At 33.8% G+C, this 26,587-nt stretch overlaps 1 protein-coding gene across 1 annotated transcript in view; it reads right to left on the bottom strand.

The window, feature by feature from the left end:
- LOC100644111 (fibrillin-1) overlaps window positions 1-26,587 on the bottom strand; it is a 73,832-nt gene that overhangs the window by 35,983 nt on the left and 11,262 nt on the right. Inside the window, exons 6-13 of the mRNA XM_020867626.2 lie at window positions 25,436-25,549; window positions 25,251-25,364; window positions 24,255-24,360; window positions 23,749-23,938; window positions 22,693-22,882; window positions 16,754-16,868; window positions 14,838-14,974; window positions 876-1,015 (exon numbers count right to left, since the gene is read on the bottom strand). Of these exons, the coding sequence (XP_020723285.2) occupies window positions 876-1,015; window positions 14,838-14,974; window positions 16,754-16,868; window positions 22,693-22,882; window positions 23,749-23,938; window positions 24,255-24,360; window positions 25,251-25,364; window positions 25,436-25,549 (1,106 nt within the window). The remainder of the gene's footprint in view (window positions 1-875; window positions 1,016-14,837; window positions 14,975-16,753; window positions 16,869-22,692; window positions 22,883-23,748; window positions 23,939-24,254; window positions 24,361-25,250; window positions 25,365-25,435; window positions 25,550-26,587) is intronic.

Raw genomic sequence — 26,587 nt, 5'->3', positions numbered from 1 at the left:
CAAATATCATGAATAATTGTTTTTTATAGGTCATTCTATAAATAATGTCATCTCTTATTTTGCGCTTTAAATTTTTGTAATAAAATTAAATGGTAATTATCGAAGCTTATAACTTGCCATAAGAAAAGTGATAAAATAGCGCTGGCATTAATTTCTGTTTCACCGTACCAGTGCGTGGTTACGTGTAACGAAAATAGTAGATTATTACGCTATCCTTCGTGCCTAGATTCGACAAGAACTAAAAATTAAAATTTTATAAAGAACCAAAAATTTTATCTGACGAACGATTTCGAATGATAAGCTAAATAAAAAAGAATGGAACACTTTATGATGGAATAAAAAAGAAGAATTAGATAAACGAGTAAACAAATGAAGAAAAAAGATGGATAAAAGGAAAAGGACGAAAAGGAGAGTAGGAAAAAGTTGATCACCCAAGAATTCCCACTATTCTTCCTCTTTTTACCTAGTCCGCGTCTTCGAGACACAGCGAGGTAATTAATGACGAGACCGCAGATAACCGCGAGATTGGTAAGTTTGATCGTTAAGGGAAGAAGTTTTAATAAACTGTTCGCGGGAGAAGAAGTGTCTGGTAGAAAGAAAAGGAACGAAGAAGAAGAAAGAAAGAAGGAGGAAGAAGGATGAGAATCTTATCCCCTCGCGGCGAAGAATGCGAAAAGGGGGTAAAAAGGGGCGTTTTCCACGCGGAAATAAAGGAAGAAATAAAGTCGGATATAAAGGAAGGGGTCGTCGCGAGGCGTCATCTTCTCAAGATCAAACGCGAGCAGAAATTTCCGACTGTCCAGAGGGGGCGGGTGGAGCGGTCGGAAACGGAGACAGCGGGGATTACCCGGCCGAATTCGATGTCGTTTGCTCACCCTCGTTTTGTAGACCCGCTCGACAGCGACGTTGTCGGTGAACGTTGGCTCCTGCCAGAATATTAAGCGATTTCGCTCGCTGGGGCTTAGCCGCACTTCAAAGGACGTCGGGCACGTCAAAACTTTCGGATTCTCCGTGTCTGTAAATGGTAATATAATCAGTCGTCAGTATGGTAAACAAATTGAGCCGTTTTAGGAGTTCCAAATGCACGGCGAATGTCAATTCCAACATCAGAAATTTATCTCGATTATTATCTCGATTATTATGTTTCACTATTATCTTTATTATAGAATCAGCAATCTAAAGTTATACATTTTTCATAAAGCATTTACAATAATAAAGTATTTATAAGTTTACGTTTTTATTTTTTTTTTTCTTGCGGAAAATATCTGGGACACTCTGTATAAATAGTTTGTATTATCTTTTTATTATTTCTATCTACTTTAATACATTATGAAACTTTACACAGTATCTTCTTATAGATATCGTTAAAAATATTTGATGTCATTCTATGTAGGTGCTTGATTCATGATACTACACTAATGAAATTGGCGCTTTAAAGTACACAGCGAAACTTTCAAGATACAAAAGTTTAAATTTTAGAAAGAAAGATTTTCAAGACTCTGGGGTCATATCTTTGCAATTTAGAATGTTTCGTATAAGTTGCGTAAAATTGTCCGTTCTATTTTACTTTTTTGTTTAATCAGATTAGCTTTTGGAAGCGTTGGGGTAATTAGTAAGTACGTGGGAAAATTTGGGATAAGTTTGTATGTAGGTTAATGTAAGCGTTTTTCTCGGTTTAGAGTTCTAATTCTTTTTACTTTAGAGGTTTTTCTGTTGCAATTATATTTCGGAATGAAATTGTATCATCGTCGAAATTGTAGTAATTAATTTCAAGAACATTTGCAGTTGAATGCCTTTGATGTAATAAATACATTTGAATTTAGAAAAATTTGAGAATGTATAATGTTTAGTTTATACGAGATTGCACGATTTACAAAATTGGGCTTTGTGTGTTATTCGGTAAATTTCCTCCAAGACTTTTATTCTAAAAATGACGATTTCGAGAAAAATTGTATTTTGTGAATGAAGTACACATACAATTTATTCGCTAGCTTATATAACTTATTTAAAAATAAAATAAAAAAAATAATCATTAGCAGTTCATTAAACATAATCACTTATTTAAGCTATCCTTTTATTATCTCGTAATTTAGCGAAATAGCTAATTATATATGAATAGCTCCATTACTTAATCATGTTCTCTTTCACTGATTTCAATACTACTTTACTCAATACAAAATATTTTTATTCAAGAAATTAAGTATTTAAGTAAATCAAGAATTTAAGTAATTAAGTATTGTATTTTTTGTTTTATATTAGTTTATTGAATTATGCACGAATATAATAATAGAAATCACCTTATGAAACGAAAGAAACTTTTTGGACAACCTAATATATATATATAGCTCTATATACTTCTACTGTATTTATGTATCTACTATGTATACATGTTACACAATACTATTCCGTGGTCATTATCACTTATATTGTGCCTTGGAAAAACTATTATCCAGAGCAATGTTTGAAAAGTGATTTGAAGCCAGACATTACAACAATATTTACAGTCCACTTTAAATTTGGCAAAATTCTCTTTAGTTCTTTTGATCATTAACACTAAACTCGCCGATATTTCGTGTATACCTATTTCTACTGTGTCCGATCAAAATGATCGGTGATTAGAAAAGTAATAATTTTTATGATTTAACTTAGATAATGGTCAATTTATAACTGAATGTATGTAGAATGATGAATTTTCAGAAAATTTCGTCCAAATTTACTTTTGTTTAACTTCAATTATAGACTTAAATACAATTACACCTTTATTTATATAGAGATATAGCTTATTTATCTTCGCTGCACTTTTTACAAATTATCTTATTATCAAATGTACATTTGCCGCATACATATTTCCCGCATCTTGAACAGGTTTTCATAGTTTTGTAACCTTTACAATATTTTACTTGACCAGTTTTTGTGGTAATGAACCTTAGCTTGTTGATAGTTTTATTGCATGGTTTTTTCCCCGCGATTTTTTATACATCGGTAATGCGTGTACCAGGTTTATAACAATTTTGTGAATTCTCTATAAGTCAGTCTCATACTGTAGATACCATTGCAAATTTATTGGTTCGTAAATATTGGCTTCTTTCGCTCTTCTTATCAAATCGTATAATCCTCATAATTTCAGCAAAGTCACTCCTGCCATTGTTTTTGAAAAAAATGAAGGTCCCCAAATTTTATTCCGAAAATATGAGACATCTAAATTCTTTGCCTGATATGCACCGCGGGCATATAGCAGAGCAATAAATGCATTTAGTTTTGTTGTATCTAGCTCCCACTTAGTCCCCAATACTCTAAATGCTTCTTCTTCCGTACATTTTATTATATTCCTCATACGGTGATCAATGATAAGATAAAATGCCGTCTTTACTTGTACTTCCATTATATGCCATTTAGCATATCCCAAAAATATTATGTCCTGATGTCCTGCCAGGTTTGGCACTTGCATCTATTTCTCTCCAAACTGTCCCATCTAGTCCAGTTTTGATACGTTGGTACTCTACATCAATCTCACTCTCTGCTGTCAACGATAATTTCTTTCCTTTTTGCCCTGGACGTGAACGCTTATTTATAATATTCAACTCTGATTCGGTTGTAAATAGCTTTTCATATGTTTTCATGCTGTTTTCTGTTGCTGTAGTTTCTTGTTCATCGCACATTCAACAGTCTTCTATGTCCGTTATTCTTCTTAATAATGCATTTTTTGGAAAGTCTTGACATTTCTAAGATAAATATTTATCACAGAATAATACCATGTACGGAATAGAAAATTATTGTCAAATTATATATGCTTTACTTTTTCTTTTATAACAACTTTACACAAAACGCTCTGAGATGCTTTCTGCCTGAGTTTTAGAAATAACAAGTTTAGATGTCGACTGATTGATTAACAAACTGAGATGTATTCTGGTCGAAAGGACGATAGCAAGTAAGAATATGGGCTGTGACGGCGATATTTATACGAAAATATTTATGGGTACTGGTCGTTCTCCATCAACGGTTGCTCGAGGGTGGATTTGACCGTAGAACATGGGAAAGACCCGTGTTTTATCGGAATGAGCAATAACCCCAAGAAACTTCTCGACTTTTAAAATGTTTGTAACAATTTACTAGGGTTTATAACAAGATTATGGGAGTAACAGTTGTTATTATTTGCTATTATTGATCTTGTTTGTAATCTGACCTAGAGACAGTCTTTTCTTTGTACTGATTGCATTTATTTTAAAAGTAAATGAAATATTTTATCGACCGGTCAAATTAACCGGCCGCGGTAGGTAGGACAGAATACAATTTCTTCTTAGAAAAGAAAAAAGCAAGTCAGAAATGAATACCGAAAAATATTATATTATAATTATTAAAAATATAACAATTGTATGCATGTTTTATGAAAAGTCATAAATAACGTTTAAATATGGTTAAATTTGCGTAGAAATTTGAAAACGGTCAATTTGATCAGCAGTGGTAGGTTTAGTATTGAACTGAAGTGCAAGTACAATAAGTATACGTTATATGCCTTCCTCGTGGGATTTTCTAAACTACAACAGATACGTGGTGTCTTATGCTCAAACTTAGCTAATAATAAAATATCTCGGTAAAGTTCACTGTGCATTCGGTACTAAGACATATTTTCTCTTACGTCAAGAGAGGAATCGATATTTCTTTCCTACTATATTCCTTATTTATACGATGAAAGAAGACTGTTTTTAGCTTGTTTGTCTTATTATTTGAGATATTGCGATATTTCTTCCTTCTGAGTTAATAACGTTAAAAATTACATAAAAGATACAGAAGTGATGTACAACTCAGATAAACGTAATACAAAATCACATTATGTTTTAAATCTGCAGTATTTATCTATATCATATTTTTATGTGACACGTACATTTTTAGATTGGTTTGAAATTTTAAGTAGATACATATGTAATGGCGTAATATTTTGAAAATTCAAGAATCGATTTTGTAAGTCTTCTTCCGTATCTCCTCAAAACTCTTCGCTTCTAATTTTTCTTCTCTTTCTCCTTCTAGCTTTTAACTTGCTTTTCTTCTTCTTTGTTCAATCTTCGCTTCTTGAAATCCTGTTTTATTCTCTATCCCAAGACCCCGTCCTTTTCTATTTATATTGTTCGACCGACTCCCAGTAAACACAGGAAAAATCAAACCATCAGTTGATGTTCTAAATTCTATAGAATTTACACATATATTCATAAAAAAATTCATGAAGATGTTTGTATACCGTGTTCGAATATTCTCGATTTTTGTAATAAATATGAGACTATAATAAATATAAGACTGATAAATATAACTTTACGAATTATTGTATATGAGGCTGTAACGAAACTATTTTCTCATTTTTCATTATAAGACTCACTGATGCTTAAGCTCCAGCCAAATCGATCCGAAGAAAAATGTACGTATAAATGTAACTAATTGCAAGCGTGAGCTACCCACGTTCTTTCTCACGGCACTCATAGTAAATCATCCTCATTGGAGGGCTCGATCGATTTGACTGCAATTACCAATCGGTTGCTTCTCCATGTCAATAGATTATCCAGCTTATCATTTTATGACCTTTAATTAAACCAGAAACAAGATCTGACGAGCAGCAGCGACGAATCGTGTTAGGAGACACTTTGCTAAGACGGTCTGACACAATTTAAAGTTTCACAGATCCGATTTAATAGTTCGACAAGATCCTTGATGCCCTCGATCTCAACGGTAACTCAGACGAGGACATTTATCGCGATAAATGCATCGGAACAGTTCTTTGATCACGGTTTTGTTTTCGATTAAAAGTTTCACACCTGACTAATTTGAAATTTCCTGTTTGAACTCCTGTCTAAGTCCTAAGGAAAGAATTTTAACCGCTTCAATCCCTTTATCTTACAGTGTACTTAATATAATTTAGTGTTTTATTACTATTTTACAAAGTGGTGAATGGGGTAAAACTTACCGTGCCAGTCTGTTAAGTTGGGAGTTCGGTTAAGAACAGTTTAAATATTTGAATATTGTTTCATACAGAGCTTAATTAATCCTTTGATTGAGTTTCAAGTGGAATTATAATTAACTTTCATTGAGTAAACATAAAGTCATTGTATCGTCTCTTACCAAAACTTAATAAGTTATCTTTGCGTTATTCAAATACGTAGTATATTTATGTACTATAGAAACATTATTAAACTCTATTCTGAATATAAAAACTAATATACATCGGTAGATGCGATATATAGATCGAAAAGAATAATTTCTGTGACACTTGTTCCGTATCGCAACCCAGTCATTACACAGTCGCCCATTTCTTCATCCGCAACAACCTTTCGAGAATAGCCGTTTCTAATTTTCTAAAGATGCCATATACCTTTTTCCAGTTTAATTTCTCCGTCCACGCTTTCCTTAGCAAATTCACTCGGACCAGCAATAATCCCCAAGGAGCCGTTACTGCCGTGTTGAAAATTAGTCTGTATTACCAATGATTCCATCTGCTTGCCATAAGGTTTAGTGTTTTTCTTATTTCTATTATACGTCGAGTCTCTTATTTCTACTATATTATTTGATTTTATTAACGATAATAATTGAACGTTGGGACACGCGGAATGTCGGTATGGAGCGTACCCTCGAGTGACCTTCAGTTGACCTTCAGAGTGACCTCATTTTCTACCTACTTTTCCAACCAATTAGGAGCGATGATCGTTGCTATTACTTCTTTACCGAAGATTGTAATTTACGAATTGGCGTTTGTCCCATGTTTTAGGCACACCCATCTCAAGTTTTCATCCTTTCTACATGCATCGTCTATACTTCACTTGTTCTCAGCTCTCCGCATAAGATACACAGAAAAACGACACCGTTCCGCTTACACTTGACATTCATCCGCACATTCAGTCTTCGAAGGTGTTCTTTATGAAATATATAGTTATATTTAAACTGTAAAACCCTGTGTTAAATTGTATTAAAATTTCCCTATCATCGTAATCGAAGTAGGGAATCGACTGGTTCGTGATGTCGATATTAATCGAGACGAGAATTTACGACTCTCGTTGACGAGTCACATCGCAGACGCGTCTTCCCGAGAACACAGTCGAATAACACCCATCACTTTTTCTATTTCATAAAATTCTCCACAATGAAAAGACATTTCTCTGACCTTCATCTCCAAGGCCATAAGTGCATCACCCTCGTCATTTACACGTTCAGTTAAAATTTCTAAAGCTCATGTGTTATTATGCAATACATTGATATTAATAAACACTACTCTACAAGATTCATCAATGAACAAGAATAGTTTTTATTACATCTTATAACTCCTTTTACGATATTTCATACAAAATTGTCCATCATCGAAAGATAGTTCTCTGACATTTCTTCCCAAGGCCAACGATACATCGGCGCGCTTTTACCATTTCCATGTCCACCAGCCAGAAAAAGTTAGCGCTTTTTAAATCGTCCATTAATTAATCCAGCGGGAGATTTCACGGTATAATGAAATCGTAGATCGAGCAATTAAGAATCACCGTGCCGGATTCGCTCGCACTACTGGATCAACAGCAGTTCTGTTTCACGTAATTGCATATCGAGTCAGAATCCATCTGACCGTGTCAGCCAGCTCTCTCTCTCTCTCTCTCTCTTTTTCTCTCTCTCTTTTTCTCTCCTGTTTGTCCAGCACCGACGTCCATCGGAAGGAACTCGCTTAAAGAGAGTTTCGCGAACTTCAGGAATGAGTAATTAAGCGAGACTGGACTAAGTGCACTCGCTACCAACGAAACTAAACTTCTACCAGTCTCGGAGCTCCGATTCGAAACCGGGACCGAGGCCGATTTCGTTCGATGTCCCCAAGCTTTTGAAAAAGTTTCCTTTTATTAGAGAATCGAGCTAGTCTATTCGTCCACATCCTGCGTTCCCTTCGCTTTTTCTTCCTCTTTGGTTTCTCCGATTCCGCCAACCTTTACCTAGTCGTCCAGCGTCGAGTTCGCTGGTTTTCTCGTTCTTGCTGTTTTTCTTCTAACTCTAGATTGAACCGCGGCTTTGTAACCCGTCCGGTTTGTTCGTTAATGCTCTTCGATCGTTGGTCTATCCGGTGAATTGGCGTACGTTTTTTGTTTGCCTTCGAACAAACGTTCCTCCGTGAGCAGAAACGACCGTACCGATCCTTAACCAGGGCGCACCTTGTAGTTTTGCGCCGTAGAGTTTGTTGTCTGCGAATTTGTTCCCAGTAAACGCGAAACGATTCACCTTGCTTAGACGTGGAAACAGTAACGTAGAAAACACGTAGGTGCAAAAGGATGGAAGAGGCAGACTTAATTGTACGAATTTAGAAGTTTCGCGCTCGGAAAGGAGATGTTTTTCGGTGGTAAGGTTCTGGATCTTTGGGTTTAGAAAACTGAGAGGTGCGAGTTACCTGTTTTACAGAGTTTGAATTTTTTTTATACCCACGATCAATTAACTTGGTACCTCGTTGTTTTGTATGTTCAATTTTAGTATTTTCTGGGCTATAAAGAAGAATTAAAGCTTACTTTCGGTCGTTACTTTCATAAAAACGTCTGGCGATAGCTTGAGTCTATAAAGCTATAAATATTGTTTATAAAATTAATCGACGTTCATAAACATCATTTCAACTAATTAACAATAAAAAAATAAGATTTATTGAAACCAATTTATTCAAACATATTTATTGAAAATAAAAGAGAATGTTTATATATCTAGCGTATAATAAATACACTAGAATATGTATTTAGATATTTAGATGTCGTATTTTATTAAACTAGTTGTATGTAATACAACTTTTATATACAATTTTACAGTATAATATAAAGTTTGCTGAATTTTTTTCTAACGTAGACTATATTTCGCATTATGTATAATGTTTTATAAAATTTCTTCCTAACTCACTGCAATATTATTTCGGCATTAACTTTTAATAAATTAATCATATTTTCCTCTCGCGAACTTTAAATTAATTTATAAATTTAATTTAAAAAATCTTTCTGATAAATACATTAACAAAATGCTAATAGACAGTAAGTGTTACTATATTCGAAGATAATTATTTTGTATTTCGTTGAAAATCTGATTGTGTCGCGTTCGAAGCAAGACTGCCGTATAATTACGCTTTTTTATTCCGCATCGACCAAGCGTCTACGCGCCATTCTTTAAATTGTTTTCCGTGTAATTTGTCCCGAAGTAGGAGACACTTCCTTTCAGGAACAGCAATCAGGAACGGAGAAACGGAAGTTTGCTAGTGACAGGACGAGCAAAGATTCCGCCTGTCATCGACTATTCGAATATCGCGAAGAAATGAAGCAAGCGGGCAGAAATCCTGACTCGTACAATGGCAATATCGGCCTTTGTGGTTTCACGAAGCTCGCTCGTAATTTACGGACGGTACTCTGCTGCGAATTAAACGTCCTGCTGTGCGCGCGAAAATACGAAACCGACTGCTTTTGGCTTTGCTTTCTTTGCTGCCTTAATTTTATGGGGAAAAAATTGTAAGACGAAAAATTATGAAAATGTAATTCAACTACTAGAAATTATTTTCATAATATCTTATGGAATATTATTTCGAAAGCTGTGAAATCTCATAATAACACGAACCGTATTTCTCTATAATTTCTTGGTTTATTAATTTTATCAACTTAACTTGAAATTTTAAAAATCCGTAAGTTCTTGTAATTATTTTGATTTTATTGAATATAATTATCACTAAATTGCAATTATATCAATTAATCCTTACATAACGGAATTCTTTTTCACTCTGTGAGAAAACTTATTCTATTTATTTTTGGCATTTATATTCTCTCTTACGTCATTTTTGTTTTCGGAGGCGACGGTTTACGTAGGATTTACGGAGGATAAGAATATTAATTAATATAAATAATAATATAAAAAGTACAAAAATCCAACTGTATCTACTTAAATTCTCTCTATTCACCGGAAAATAAAGGCAACAGAAAAGTATGTACACGGATTCACATTTACCATGAAGGCATTTCCTCTGAAAAAAACTAACTGTCATGTAAACGTAAACCCGATAAAATAGCACGAAACGCAAGGTAAGCCTCGCGCGAGCTGGGGCACCGCTAGAAACCCGACATTAATAATAGAGACGTTATATTGAACGATCAAGATGAAGAATTATGGGACACGTTGGTTGCACCCTGGCAGGCGAGGCAAGCGGTCAGGAAAAATTCGAGAAACAAAGGGACCACGTGAGAAAGCCTGTTCACCAGGATGATATGTGATCGACCGTTTCGATTTCTTTCTTTACGCGAACGCTTTGGGCAACGGTCCCATTATCCGCTGGTTAAGCAGCGCGATCGTAAATCATGCATCACCGAGATCAAATAATACCGCAAAATAACGTTTCTATTCGAACTGTCTGCGGCCACAGCCATTCATTTCTCTTCTGCGTTACGCGATATTGTGGCCGACCTATGGAATGCGAATACATCCATCGAAACTTTAACGATTCGCACTATCGGTTTTGCAAGTTCGAGTTCGTTGTGCAGCAATTTTTTGAAGCACAGATTTTTCACTGCTTCGATGACTATCTTAATCGATTCGACCGTTTTGGACATTCAATAAGTGATACTTTCTAATAAATTCTGTGTTTCAGTTGTACGTATGAGTATTATTCGTAGTGGGTGGATCCAGTAAGTGGAATTTTAAATAGTAGAGGGAAGAAAATAAATCGTATTGTATATAAAATTTACACGCATTAAAAATTTTTCCAGAATTTACTAGCTAAACTAATAGTTATAATAAGTTATTGCTACATGTTAAAAATGTCATTGAGATACCACGATATATTTTTTCATATTCTTTCGTCTCAAAAGCAAAGAACGTATTAATGTTTCGAATTTAAAAAAATGATCCTGTATTTAGTCTCGTTTCTCTTTTAGCTAGAATTCGATCTTATAGACTATAAATTTTCACAAGAGTAAAGTTTACGAAATACGTGGTTGCAAACTAAACATGAAATTCCGACTGGAAATAACCAGAATAGCATTCTCATAATATTAATTAGATATGAAATACGTGAACAATTTCGTTCCCTTTACAACAGTAAAGAGTTTGTTGTTAACATACATTAAATAGATTGCGAATTAAATAGATCGCAAAAGTTGGTCGCGCGCTGTAAATTGGCATAAAATGGAAACATGCTTCTCAGGATCAGCGCAGGACACCGTGGTAGTATACATAACAGTTCTACGGTATTTAAATTTCACTTTTAAACTCAAAGGGGATCTTAAGTTCTGCGTTTCATTAATTTTTCTTCTACTATTGTTCCTTTACTTTCAGCATATTCCACCTTTTCTTATTACCATCATTATTATCGTTTCTTTTCATTCTCATATTATTTCCTTTCAAGATCCTCAACGCCATTCATTTCATTAACAATCAGCCATAAGAATTCTATCTCCAGGTCAGTATTAAGAACCATTATAATTTTCTTCTCCAATATTAAACGTTAAAATTATATTTACAGAATCGATCTATTCTTTTATCATGCTTTAGTCTCACTGCTATTAAGGGAATTATAGATCGAATATAATATGTAGAAAGTTCGATAAAGATATTTTTAAATCGTAGAAAATGATAAAATTAGAAACGATTTCAAGTCATCATCCTGCTGCGTTCGAATTTGTCTAAGAAATACGGAATTTTGAATTTTACGATTTTTCCAAATTTTAATTTTAATTATATTTTTTTATGTACGTGTATGTTTGTATATATGTAAACATATTTTAGTTCCGAATATAGAAATATGTTTAATATATATATGTATAATATGTGATAAATATAATATAGTGACTCTTTCGCTATAATACAACATTACAAGTAGAAAGATCGAAGGAAAATTGTTTCCTAACCCCATTAAGAAAAACAATTTTAACATTTTCAAATATCTTGTAACTCCATCTAACAATCACATTTGAAATTTTATTTTTTCACACAATCTCGTATTTGATATTACACGTATGAATATCCTGTAGAATCAGATGAAAAATAGAATTTTTCTACAGCAAACGAAACGTTCCACCGAAAAAGATATTTATTTTTCTTTAAACTTGTTTAACTAAAGTTAACATCAACAAAAAGTAGGATTTTATTACGGTTCACCTGCTCTACACGCACAAGGTTTCATAATTTTTTAAATTTTCAGATTTTCTTCAAAGTCTCAAGCAACGATCACTGAATGTTTTTCTTAAATTCTATTTCTTTTACAAAATCATTAAAATTATTTTCTAAATTCTTCAATTTCAAAATATGTTGAAGAAAATTAATAAATTATAAATATTTATTTCGTCAATTAACTTAAATTTATAGCCTTTTTAAATAAAATGTGTAGCTCTTACGGGACACATAATTTTGTAATACTGTTACCATATGTGATGAAAAGGTACAGTAGAAAAAATAAGAGTAAAACCATGTGCAGTCGATAAAAAATAGACAGCGCAGTAGATACCAGTGAAATAATGTTTCCATAGCGTGAAAAACTTTTTTTCCATCGATATCTCGATGACCTCGGTGGAAAAGCCAATGGGAGAAATAGAGCTACAGGTAACGTGGACCACCGTGTATTTATGACGTCGGTACCGGAAACCGTCGCGGTCCTCTGGAGAACGCTTTCCGTCGAGTGTTATTTCGTGCTCGCGGAAACCAATGAAACAATGACGTTTCGATGAATTTAATGTGACCGTTGTGTCCCATGGAACGAAATGGTCAACTAGGTTTCAAAAACCGTCGATGAATGGAATATTTGTTAGATACTTAAAGTCTGTGAAAAGTAATAAAAATACCAGAGAAATGCAACGAAGTTACTTAAAGTTTTTAAAGAGCAATAAAAATATCGGAAAAATTGTAATAAAGGGAGAAAATACGGAGAGAAATTATTTTGACGATTCTAATCTTTAAAAGCTATCATGGATAAAATTTTATTCGAAAAACGAATTTTGATTCAATATTATCGTTCTGTAATACCATCTCAATGTTATTGTTTGTAATCGCTGTAAATAGCAATTTTTCTACTCATCCGCTATTGATCAATAGTGAAACATTTAATCCCATTTGTTTAATTTTATTAATCTTTTAATTTCAAGATATGTGCTACAACGATCTTTCATTAACTTTAATTTTCAGAGATCAAATTAATAATTGTAATTGAAATTGGTTTTTGTATAATTTTTTAATGTAATTTAGTAATTAATTTAATTGTAATTGTGATTAAAGTGTTATATAGGTGGAATGTGCTATATTTATTTAATTAAGAACGTTTGTATCGTATCGTAACAAGGCTTACATACGTTATACTGTATATACATATAGGAAATTGTGTAGTTACCAGGTTAATTTGGTCTGAAACTGTAAACCGCATGATTGTTGTAGACGATTGTTCATACAAAATTACGAAAGATATATAAATAGTTTTAATTTAACTTTAATCTTACTCTTTCAGGGTCGAACTTTTCTTTAACTTATAAGAAGAATATTTTCTATCCATCGTTAATAATAGAAATATTTTCTGGTAGACAGTTGTAAAATTTTGATTTAACCGTTTAAATAGCGCAGTTTAAATTTCGTGTCGAGAAGTCCCAATAAATTTGAACGCTACGGACGACTGACGGTATTTTTCATTTCATTGTTATCTTCTGGATAATTTTTATTGAACAAAACTTGAAATATTTATAAACTAACAGTACGCATATATAATAATATAGATCTATTTCATAAAGTAACAAATATGACGAACGTTATTGCACTGTTTTTCTAATAACCTCTGGGACTCAAACGGTTAATATCTCAAATCTGGATAGCTTAACATTAGTCCAGTCTTAAAAACTATTTCGTAGAAACGAATTTTACTAATTCGTGGAAATTCTTTGAAAAAGACCAGATACATGTCACGCCTAACAGTTTTAGAAGCAAACTATAATGGTATATAAGAATGCATACACTGCAAGCGTGTGCCACAACTGTGTCTCTTAATTCCATGGAATTAAGATCGCAACGCCTAACAAGAGTATCGCGTGACACGAAAGTCGCATAAATTCGAATTGAAACGACAATGGTAATTCTCCGACCACTCGTACGTGAAATAGGATTTAAATCGCGATATCCCCGCATTAAATTATCCCCGTAAACGGTAATTTTCGAATTTTCCATCGGATCGATGGATCGAGCCTTATAATTCCTCGATATCGATATTTCCATATTCATAGTCACGTTGTTAAAGTTTGTACGTTTGTGTGTGATTCAAGTATCGTAGATAAATCGAGAAATTGCCTCACGAATGTCCTCTTGTTGCGAAAACAACGTTACAGGTGAAATTACCTTTTGCACGAGATAAAAATATCACCGACTCGGCGTTGGTAATTTCCGAACGGAATTTAAACTTGGTTTGAAATTTTTGTAATTACACTCTCAAACTTTACTAGTCGGAGATTCTTCAGGATATCATTTTTTCGTGCTGCGAGAATAAATAAGATTGTATGTTTCTGACTCCATTTTTTTGCTAATTTAGAAACATACATTGGAACATTGCTTTGACAAATAAGATAATCCATCATAGATTTGTCTTTTACAAAATTTCAAAAATATATACAAATATATTTAGCTGGCTAGATATAAATTTTTGTCATAGACTATCTTTCCTCATCGATTTATTTGGAAAGAAAGCTTTCCGTAGGAAAACGTCCCCTGCAATTTCAATTTATTTCTTACGTGTTTTCCATCGATAATACATGCGAAACTTACATCTACATACAATAACCAATATTCAGAAATCTCGTCATAAATCGGTATATTCACAATCAACAATCGTACGACTATCTAGGTACACTCACCTCGAACACGGATCACTATCCTGCACGTGCTGGTATAATTCGACACGGGTGACCATGCCGTGAAAGTGACGATCGTCGTACCTGCCGGTAAATCCGCCTCCAATTGCTTTGCCCACGACGGCGACGCGTCCACGTATCTGCAAAACAACCAAGTCAACCATCGGCCCAACTAACATAGAATTCAGACTCGTCATGCACGCAGCGAGGGATTTATAGAGATCATGATCTCTATGTCTGTCAGACGAATCAAGGACCAATCGACGATCGATTACCAAATGAATATATGTATATATAACAACTAAACCTTAGATAACAGTGTAACACGTAGCATCTTTGTATTTGGTTGTGGGATTAAGTATACGTTTCTGTTACTTTTTTGAATATTTAGCAGACATTAATAACATTAGTCATAATGCAGACTAATACTGGTAAAGTTAAACTAACCTAATATTATTTATAATATTATTATGATTTATCAGCTATTTTCAAAAGACTTATATCTTGGAATCCATCAAGTTATACTTGTTCCTAATAATTTCATATTACATAGCTATAAAAATCATGGAATCAGCAAAAATGCACTTGTCATAAATTCTCAGTGTAATCTTCATTTACTTTTAGCATCTAATGAAAAAAATGAATAAACTGTAGACATTCATTTTGTCAGATGATTTAATCCTCTGTGATCGAATATCTACTTTTACTCATCAAAGCACTTTTACATACGACTTGTATATCATACTGAATCATGCATTGATCCAATTAACATAGACAGATTTGTAGAGATCATGATCTGTCTGTCAGGCGAGACAGATATCGATCGACAGCCCATTAACATAAAAATACAAATACGAATCCGCGTTGCCTTTACGATCCCCATGGCGATTGACGGGGCCGCGTCGCGGATGATTTCTCTATCGGACCGCGTAAAAGCGTGCACGACCGACTCGACGCTCGGCTGAATAAATAGAAACGCGAGCACAAATACCGGGGCAAAGACGTGTATACGGCCTTGGAAGGAAGCCCCTAAGCTCGTTTGGAATTCCCATTGTGCACCGTGGAAGGCTTGCAAGCAGACCCGCTTGCGACACAAGATAAACCAGTCTATTGTGGTGACATATTGTAGCGAAGAGATTCGCGAAAAGAAATTAATTTCACCTCGTCACGCGAAACTTTACGAATGGCGAGGATACTTTGACCGTCATGTTTAATATAAAAATTAATCTGGACCGAAGAAGTCCAGGCATAAAGGAATTATGAAGTGGAAATGACGTTGGTGTCAATCTTGGAACGTTTGGATTAGGAATTGATTTAAGTGTGATTAGTCAAATGTACAGTTGCTTTCAATTATCCAAACCTGCCCAACTGAGAATTGGTCAAATTCACGTATATTTTACAAATGTCCAAATTCGATTTTTTTTCAGGAACGAAGCTTTTAACTGGATTTTGTTATTCTTTACTCTCGTATTACTTTCTGCGATAGAATCTCCTGATTACACTTGTACCATGAATTACGAATTACCATGTATGTATCACGAGTATAACAGGGTACTTTATTATAGAAAAATGGATACAAGAAAAATGAGATTGTAACGATAACTTTTGAAAGTTTTAATTGTTCGATATCGTATACTTCTAGTCGGATTTTATGGTGTTATTAAAATTTTATGATGATTTCATAGTCATAAGGCACAGTGTGTTTTTTTTTAGATTTACACAAGAGGGGTTGCCAATTCCTGTGTTAAAAAGAACTAGAAACATCGTATTTTCCACAGCCCAATACTATAACCATCGACATATATTAGAATTAAAGCTAATTTCTTACCTTATCGTAAATTCACCATCACATTCAACTTACGTTACCTACGGAAATAGCGTTAGATATAATAACATGGACAAAGTGTCTTGATAAATACCTCCACCAGTTCATGTTGGACTTAGGTTGAGGAAATGAGACGCGTATCGTGTTCTGCCTTGCGGGTAGCTCGACGTCCATGTCTCGGGGACACCTGACGAACGGTCGTGGCATGTCTGAAGCAACAAAGCCTGTTATTAAACATGCGGTGTTTCATGAAACGTCTGGAATTATAGTTAATAACCATTGGAACCGGAAAGGATGTGATGCAACCTATGCTATTCATTGTTTCGAAATGCTTACGAATATTTTTTTTATTAAGCTCCAACAAAGCTCGTCATAAGGAGCTATGTGGTTTCACATTAGCTGTTACATGAAGTTATTACATTAAAATTAAACTGCAATTTATACAAATTAATATTCTTATGCGCACTATTAGAAAACTGAAATCTAAACAAGCTTTATGTATTAAGTATTATAACGAGTACTTTATTTCGGATATTTTATATATTTTTGCATTTTATATATACTTGTGCATTTTTGTATCTTTAAACTTCCCATAAGAGTATAAAAATTGAAAAGATTAAATTTGGAAATTACATTTTTTAAGAAAACGCTACGTGAGAACACGTTTCAATATTTAGTTAAACCAGATAAGTCGTGTTCGCGTTCAGTACATTGGGTAAAACCTGTGCTTTCCTAAATTCTTTTATTAAATCAATAGATTGATGAATTAAATTATTTCAGTGGAAAGAAAACAAAGAACATTGCTATATGACTTATATCCTGTTTTTCAAAGCTGCAACTATATTTTGCATTGAAATTGTCACGCGAAATCGTCTCACGACTCGTGAGAAGTCGAATTATCGATTGGGTTTCTCGCCAAATTATTCGTGGAACTCAATTATCGCGAAGACGCGGTAAACTGTCCTCTTCGAAATCGACCAGTTACTTTACGCGTCTAATTGTTTGGCGGCGTTCCACCTATATCCCGTAATTATTTGCTGTCGTAAAAAGCGTTTCTAATTGCAGGCAGCCCCTTTTCTATGCATACAGAATGCGCACGCTAGGCTGAATAGTCGGAAGTAAATAGCGTGGAAGGCAAACGTTTTCACGAGTTGACTCTCTCGTCGGACGACTGAAACGCCTCGTTTGAGCGATAATATATATTGCTATTGATTGACAGCTATTTTCAGGGTTTGTTTTTCTCATAATGAAATTGACATTTGGTATTCATTGCAAATTGATATCTTTCTCAACTAACACGAGGATGCGGATTTTTATCGAAAGAATTATTGGATTGTTCGGAGAATTCGTAGTACATATTTTTATCATGAATTTACCTGATTTTCTTTTTTATCAACGCACATATTTTTCTATAGGTAGAGCATAATGCACTAATATTAGGGTCAGTTTTACCATAGATATATTTGTATTATATAAAAGAAATTAAAAATATATTTATTGTTCAATTAACCGATAAGTCGTTAAAGTGCAATTTGTTGTTCGTTCTGTGATATTCTGCCAGCATCTTTTAACAATTCTGTTTTTAAAGTTCGTATCTTCGGCATCGAACCAACAACCTGTGTACTAATGGTATCAAGAAAGCTGATAACGATAAATATGGATTAACATAAGACCATAAGTCTGATTCATAACGACTCGAAATTTGTCAGAAAGGCCAGACCAATTATGAACACATAAAGCTCAACTTCCGAATTAATTGTCGCTATTGACCTGCAGAGAACCATTATCAACACACTTCACTGGAGGATCATCGTAATCAGAGTCTGTGACCTGACAACCCCTCGATATTAAATTCTAGGAGCAGAAATCTTCCTCGTTGGATCTCTACCACTTCCGAAGTCTTTCGTATTAGCATCCACGACGCAAATTTTATCGTCGCTGGATGTTCTCGGCGTTTCCCTCTCAAGTAGTTGAAGTAGTGTCTCTAATGGCTATCACAACTTAGAAGTGACCCTCGACCCATTCGACGCTAAGACGCCAAATAGAATAGTGCCGAATTTATGATTTGCATATCGTACGCGGATATATCGTATCATAGTATATCTAGAATGTTTCTCATAAGTTTTTGCAAGAGGAAACCGGTCCATGTGATATATACAACGTGATTCTAAAATTGTAAATCCGGAGAGAAAGTGATTCCTTACATAGAAGTAAGTTAAAACTATACGATGATATTTTTTATACATATGATATGAAAATTGAGTTTGAAAATTTATTAGGTATATTTATTAGGTATATTAGATGAATAAATTTGTGAAGATTGGACAGAAATTGTTGTTATTTAAACGGATACATATTTAAAGAATAATTAATTAAATGAAATTTTCGAATTATTCTATATAACACGGCTACAATTTTCATTTTGTTTAATACCGCTAGAGTTTCTAGACTTTCCATTAAAAACTGAAAAAGTTTTTTCATTTTGAATAAAGGTAAGGCAGGATATTTATATATAGAAGAAATATTACTAGAACTTCCGTGAAAACACACAAATGTTTTAAGTACTCTAATACAATTTTATTAGAAGATCAGTAAAACTCAAATTTCAGAATTAATTGAAAAATATATGAAATTAAAAATCTCAAGATTTTCTGCATTGATTAATGATGAATTAGTGACTTCGGTGATGGAAAGGTCGAGGTCTTTGATCATTGAGATCAATCCTTGCAGATTCAGCGGATTCTACCATTTTAAAACCAGAGAAACGTCGAGATCTTGACACTTTTAATTATTCACCCGAAAAAGATTTTACGTCCTTGAAGTCAAAAATAAAAAACCTTCGATCCGATTCAATACAAATAGATACTACTACACATACTATTCGAAAATCAATATCACGGTTTCTAGTCTGTAGATTGATTCAAGATCAGTTTTGCAATCTCCAATAGCTAGAAATCTAAAAATTTCTAGCTTCTGAACAGATTCAAGACTCATTCTACAAACGAAATGTCGAGATCTTCGAATTCTGAACTGATTTGTAGTAGATTCTACTGCTTCGAGTGAGGAATGTGGTAGTTTCTACACTTTCAACTAGCCTGAAGAAGATTCTGTAACCCTAATGTCAGAGAGCTAAGGGTTCCGATCCGAATCAAGGTAAATCCTATCATTTTGGAGATGGAACTGTCATAGTTCCAAAACTTTGAACTACTAGTCTAACGGAAGTTCTGCGACTTTTGTGTAATCTCTGGTGAATTGTACGCCCTCGGGTACGTAGATTCCGAAATTCTATGACTCTTGTATCTGAGATGTTTACTATGGATTTTGAATCATGGATTAGTGTAGTCTAGTTATTGGTCTCGTGTCTCATGGGTTTTCTGTAGAGATACAATGTTAGAATCGACAAGGTGGAACTTTTAATTTTACCCTTCTACAATGATAGATCACAAATTCTACAATGCTATATACTACAAATGTTTGGACGGTCTCTGTTATATTTTCAAAGTAACAATACAATAATGTGATTTTACTGTTAAATCTCTATACGAATAAATTAACTATTTATAAGTCAATTACTTATAATTACCAAACATTGTGGAACTATTCTGTTAGTTAAACAAGATTTCATATTCAAATTGCTTGATTTCTGAATTATAAATCAGATTAAGAAAGTTATATATAGTATTCCAGGATGAATAAAGCAACTGTTATTGTTATATCATTTTTCAACAGATATTCTATATTTTAATAGCAGGCAATAAATTCGTCTTCATCAAACAAGGTAAAAAGAAGAAGACTCATATCAGCACGCTCCAATAAAGCACGACAACCAACATGTGGAAATCTCATCGCTGTCGCGCGAAACAAAGCGGCATGGAAATCACTGAAGAGAAGAATAGACATTCAGAATAGACAGAGAGAAGAGAAAGCGAAACGATGGAAACAACACAAGGGAGTGTAGGAAATGAAATGTAAAAAACTGAAATGCGTCTCTGCAAGCTCGTTAAGCTATGGCGTTAACGTATAGCGTCGTTAGCAACCGGCCTTTACGCCAGAACTTCCTATTATTAAAAGCTGTTTAGACCGGCCGCGTGACTAATTAAATGCGCCGGCAGGATTTTCGTTGGTAAATAATTGCTGCTGACGGTGATCTTTCTTCCCGATCGTTTGCAAAGGCCACCTGCGAGCCGACTACTGGATTCCCTAACTTTCCGCGACCGTTCGTTTTGGAAAATGAGACGTAAGCCGACCCTCTCGGATCTCGCGGTTGTAATTTCGTTCCCTCAACAGGCGAGCTAACAGATTACTCGAAACGTCACGTTTCGCGGCTCCTTAGAAGGATCATTTTAATTTATGGTGACGTTTCTTTAAACTTTTGAAAAAATGTGTCAACATTTTCTATTTTTCTGTTACATAATACCCATTTTTTAAACATATACAGGATTCCTTATATTACATATTTTTATGAAAATGCGATAGAAACGCATTATCAATCAGAAGTTTAGAATTATTAAATGTTTCGGAAAATCTACGAATTACAATTATTTGAATTTATGACAGAGCATTTCCTTAGATTTTTTTTCTTTCATATATCTCTTGATAGAGTATATAACTTTAAATAAAGGTGGTAAACACACGTTATCGATCGAACGATTGAAATTACATATTAAATATTCCAAAGAATATACAGTAGCTACAGAAAACGTTTGCAAATCATTGTATTTGTTGTAACATTTACATAGTAATTAATTAGGTCCAGGTATATTACACTTTTTTACTATTTAATAATACTTTCATATGATTATAAAAATTGTATAATATGAAAATTAAATGTGCAAACACTTTTTGTAGCCACCTTAAATATTCATAGTAATTAATACCAACACACCAACGTGTAAGTATGGTTTCTGAACCTTTCTTTATCAACAATTTTATCGTTCCACATAGCTCCCTCCAGAATGTCTACAAATAAAATCTCTCTAACATCAATCTACATTATTTCAAATTTAACATTTATGCTCCAACCTAAAACGTCCATCATTTTGATCTCAAATCACTAGATATCTTTAGTGCTCAGTGCACATCCTCCGTCGTAATAAAAGTTTCAAGTGCAACGCCAAATTTAACGTAATTTAATTTGACGTTCAAGAAGCACACTGAATTTTAAAGAACACCGACCAGATATCGCCTCATCGTCTATACTAATTTTCTTAATTGCATTTTCTTCGTTAATTTCACCGTTGAAAACAAATTAGGAAAAGATACAAATCTTTTATTGAATCTGTTTATTGTAGTCGACATTTTCGTTAAAATAATTTGAAAGATTGACTTCATGCAATTTTTGTTAATTGGTAACGGAATTCTTACACATAACTAACATTGTACGTAATTAAAATCGAAATATATTTTACATAATCCGTACTGATTTTACAAAATTTACTACTCCTTTTATAAAGATTTCACAAAATAGATTTTTGCAGTTTTTAAATCGTTTATTCTAAAAAAATATGGTTTCACTGGGATTTGATGCTTCGTGTATAACAGAGAAATATTATTAAATCGAATCACTGCGAATTATTATTTTTTTACAAAGCGAATGTAATCTTTTCAGGAAAATAACATGGTTTTACTACCGTGGCCTACTCTAGACATTAGATTAAAACCCTATCAAACATGTGATGATCTCGATGAAGATATATCACGGAACATACGAAATAACAAAACGTTATTTAAAGATGTCTTGTTGCAAATCTGGCCAGAAACAGATAACAATAACATCAATAAATTAAGATCAAGAAGAATGTGAGAAAGGATCGAAGAAGTAACTCGAAATCGTGGGTGGATCAAACTTTCATTTGAAGGCATGTAATTACAAGCAAATTACTTAGCTTGACTCAAACAAATCTACCTTACCCTAGTTTTAATCAAACATTAAAATATAAATAAGGAATATCTAAGGAAAAGCATCTAAATTTGAAGATTGACTTACAGTTGCGACGGATTACCATGGACTGAAAGGTCAAAGAAAGAGCTCACCTGAATGATAACGGGAATCGGTCACGATCGATTCTTGAATACAAGTCGGCTCTTTCCCGTTCCATCGATCTCCGGCCATGCAGTACCTCGTGTGCGGTCCTTCTAGCCTGAAACCTCTTCCACATCGTATATGACATCTGGCTCCAACAGGATAATCCACTGCCCCGGAAGAATGACCTGGGCATCTGATCTAGAATAAGAGGGATGTCAAAAATACAATATGTCTGCAGGAGCAGAAATTTTAAGAATATTGTTCCGAGCCAGCTAGAGAATTCGTACACGTAAGAGGATTGGGTATTAAAGTGGCTGTGACATTGAAATGAGGGTATTGGCGATCAGAGATTTGATTCTTTTTTTACTATGTTCAGGCTTTCTTTTGGTAGTTAGTAGGATGACAGATATAGAGATTCTAAAACGATAGGATATATTGACTTTAATGTGTTAGGTTGTGTAGTAAATTCGTTCGCCTTGCAATGTCGCATTTGGAGAAATATTTATAATATTTTTTGATTAGATAGTAAAATGGAGATAAAATTTATATATACGATGTACATATAATTTCGGTTTTAAATATTTTAGAGGAAAATTGGTTGAAGCTAAAAATTGGACTAAATTTAGATAAATATTTTGACTAGAATTTGTTATTAAGTATCTTAATGTTTTAAATATGGGAACGTATTTTACCTAGGAGAAAAACACCCTTTCCGAAACAACAGAATGTTCCTTTATTTCAGTGACACTTTGCAATTTTTCCGGTGGATTTTTTGAAAAAAAAATCTTTAAAAGCGGAATAGCTCGGGTAACTTATTTCTTTTTTGTTTTCTACCACTACCCGCATATCAATACTTTAAAACCCCCCCAAAAACATGTATTAAAATTCTTTTAGTGAAAAAAGTGCATCGTGTATAATCTTTACAAAATAATTCCATACTGTCTTTTTCTTTCTCGTGCGGGTTTCCGTACATAAAATTGATGAAAATGTATGCAGATGAAATTAACATATTTCAAATATATTTAAGCAGTTACGTATATTTCACAGAACGAATTGTCACGCACTTCGGCGTGCAAAGGCGGTTCCATGGCATGACATCTCAATTCCGCTGAAACGCAAGTTCTCTCGTCGGAAGCCAACACCAGGTCGCCGCTGCACGTACAGTAGTAACTTCCGGCTGTGTTAATACATTCGCCGCTGCAGCCCCCGTTACGGTTCAAGCACTCGTTTATATCTTGGCACTGGCTTCTATTTCTGGAAACAAAAGCCAGAAATTCGTCCACGAAAATCTCGATGACGCGAACTACGTCGAACGTTTCGATAAAGTGTCATTGAATTTATATACATGGGAGCCTAAATAATTTTATATAGAAACAATTTTCAGAAGAAAAATTAGGTAGAGAACTGAATTTCCTAAAATATATTTCGTTTGCGATGAAATTTAATGTTAGTGGTTAAAAACAAGAATAATTTCAATGATTTCTGACATGTTAATTATACGTAACAATTGTTTGGAATATTTTCATTTTATAGTCAGCTATAAGGGAATAAATTTAATTAGTTTTCTCACCTCTGACTGGATATATAGCCAGGACGACAAGCACAAACATAGGAGCCGACTGTATTAATGCAATCTTGTTCACATCTGCCGTTGTTCCACTCACATTCATTTATATCTAATTAGAAACAAGAAGGTATTATAGTCAACATATGCATATCTCTGATTTTTCATAATTTTCAAACGATCCTATTCATGCATTAACTTTGATTATAAACGTAGTATCTAAAATGGGTCTAGAGCAAGGACAAGTAAGGATGTTTTATTTGTTAACAAGGTGATATAGTTTGTGTATTTAATAACGATGAATATAATGATAAAGAGTGACAGATTATTCAGTGATAAACAATGTCAACGTGTTCGTTCGGCTTAGCGGGTTTATACACCCGACCTCTCAACGTGTGTTCTTAGAATCTTCCAAAAGGACTACCTCGACCTTAAATCATTTCTTGGTCTTCTCGGTGAGACGACCCCTACTACGCTCTTTTTTGATACTACATAAAGTATGAAATATGTGAATTTAAATATTTTCCTTTCAATAGTTCCGAATTTTTAAACAACAATTATGGAAGAGGTGTTTATACGACTCAAATAATCATGCAAAGTAACCATAACTTATCATAGTCTGGTCCTTTCCTCTGAATTTTCCTTTATAAAAAAAAAGGGGGAGAACTATTTTAAATCAAGCCGCAATATTTCATTGAAAATTTGCTTAGTTTCCCAAGCACACAAGCGTTCAATTATTCCGAAAATCGGCGCTGGGTTACTCTTTGTCTTCCTAATCAAACTTCAGCATCATTCGAAATTCCCTCCGACATTCCCCGAATTTCTGAAGCGCAACAGCCTTTTAGCTATTGCAAGAGCCAAAGTATTCCTGTTTGGCCGTTAACAAGCGATTAATCGTCGCCACTCCTTTCCATCTGACCAAAATTACATAGGTGAAGCATGCACCACGTCTGACGACGACAATTTCACTTCTGAAACACCGTCATAGTCGACCATACTTGCCTATGCAATCATCTACGCGTGGCCTAAATCCCTGCGAGCAACTGCATCGATATGAGCCAACCGTGTTGATGCAGTTCTCTTTGCAAGGCGCGTTCTCGACGCACTCGTCGACATCTGTACAGGCCAATCTTGCGCTTAATAGAAATGTAGCGAATATTTCGATCAAGCAAATATTTTCCACGTACCTACACAATCGTCGCCGTCCAATCGATAGCCTGCCTCGCAGTTGCAACGATAGCTGCCATAAGTGTTGATACACTCCTTTCCTTTGCAGGGTATTGTTGTACATTCGTCGATGTCTGAAAATGATTAGTGTTAGAACAAAATTATTATTAGATTTCGGATATTCGTGAACATTCAGATTTTTGCGAATATAATTTAAAAAATGAAAGCTAGGTAGAAAATTGTTCTATCTGCTAAACATTGTAAGTATTCCGCTTTGGATATTTTATTTACTTTTGTATCATATCTGTGTCATATTATGTATATTCAGTGTATTTTTACATCTTCAGATTTCCTATAAATGCATAAAAATCCATAGTCTAAATATTATTGATTATTGTGACGTTTTAGCAAATGGTGGTCATGAAGTTTAAAAACTTTGTAATGTTTCTTTTCATTTATTGATTTATACGATTCTCGAGTTTGAATTATAAAAATGACGGTGTATTTCATTTCATTACTGGAAAGAAAACTAACCGACATAAATCGGAAAGATAAAGTCTAATTAATTCTACTTACGAAGTATTTTTATTTACTTCAATTGTGCACATAGTTTGCAAAATCATATTCAAACTTTCCATTTATAAACATAAAATTTTAATTTTAATATTATATGTATAGGTATTACTATTCTGTCCAATTTATTGTAATTGTGAATAAATCTGCAAATTGAAACCGCGAGCAACAAGAAACCAAACTTTCATGGAAACTGTGGTAACGAATGAAACCGAATTCTAAGGAAAGTGAAATGCCGAGGCAAAGTATTATGTTTCCGGTTTTTCAGCAATAATGTTACCTGCGTAAAAAAGCGACTGTAAATACATATTGTACGCGCTTAATTTTCCTTGACCTAAATTTTTATTTTTCTGCCTCATGCAGTGCTTGGTTATATTCGATCGAAGAAGAAAGGTCTGGTCTTAAGAAATATACATAATACAGAAAATAATGATACCATCATCAATTTAAAAATTTAAATCTTGAAAAACTAAATAGTTCAACATATCTGTCCTAATTCTAAATATTGTACATACATATTTCTATACTTAAAATGAATCAAGAAGCTAAATAATTAAATAGAACAGGACTCGAGTTACCAAGCAAAACTAAAGAGATAT

This window comes from Bombus terrestris, chromosome 6 (genome assembly GCF_910591885.1).
Source record: "Bombus terrestris chromosome 6, iyBomTerr1.2, whole genome shotgun sequence".
In the NCBI taxonomy this organism is placed as follows: Eukaryota; Metazoa; Arthropoda; class Insecta; order Hymenoptera; family Apidae; genus Bombus; species Bombus terrestris.
Note: the sequence above shows the minus strand (reverse complement) of the source record. Positions and strands in the feature narration are given on the sequence as shown.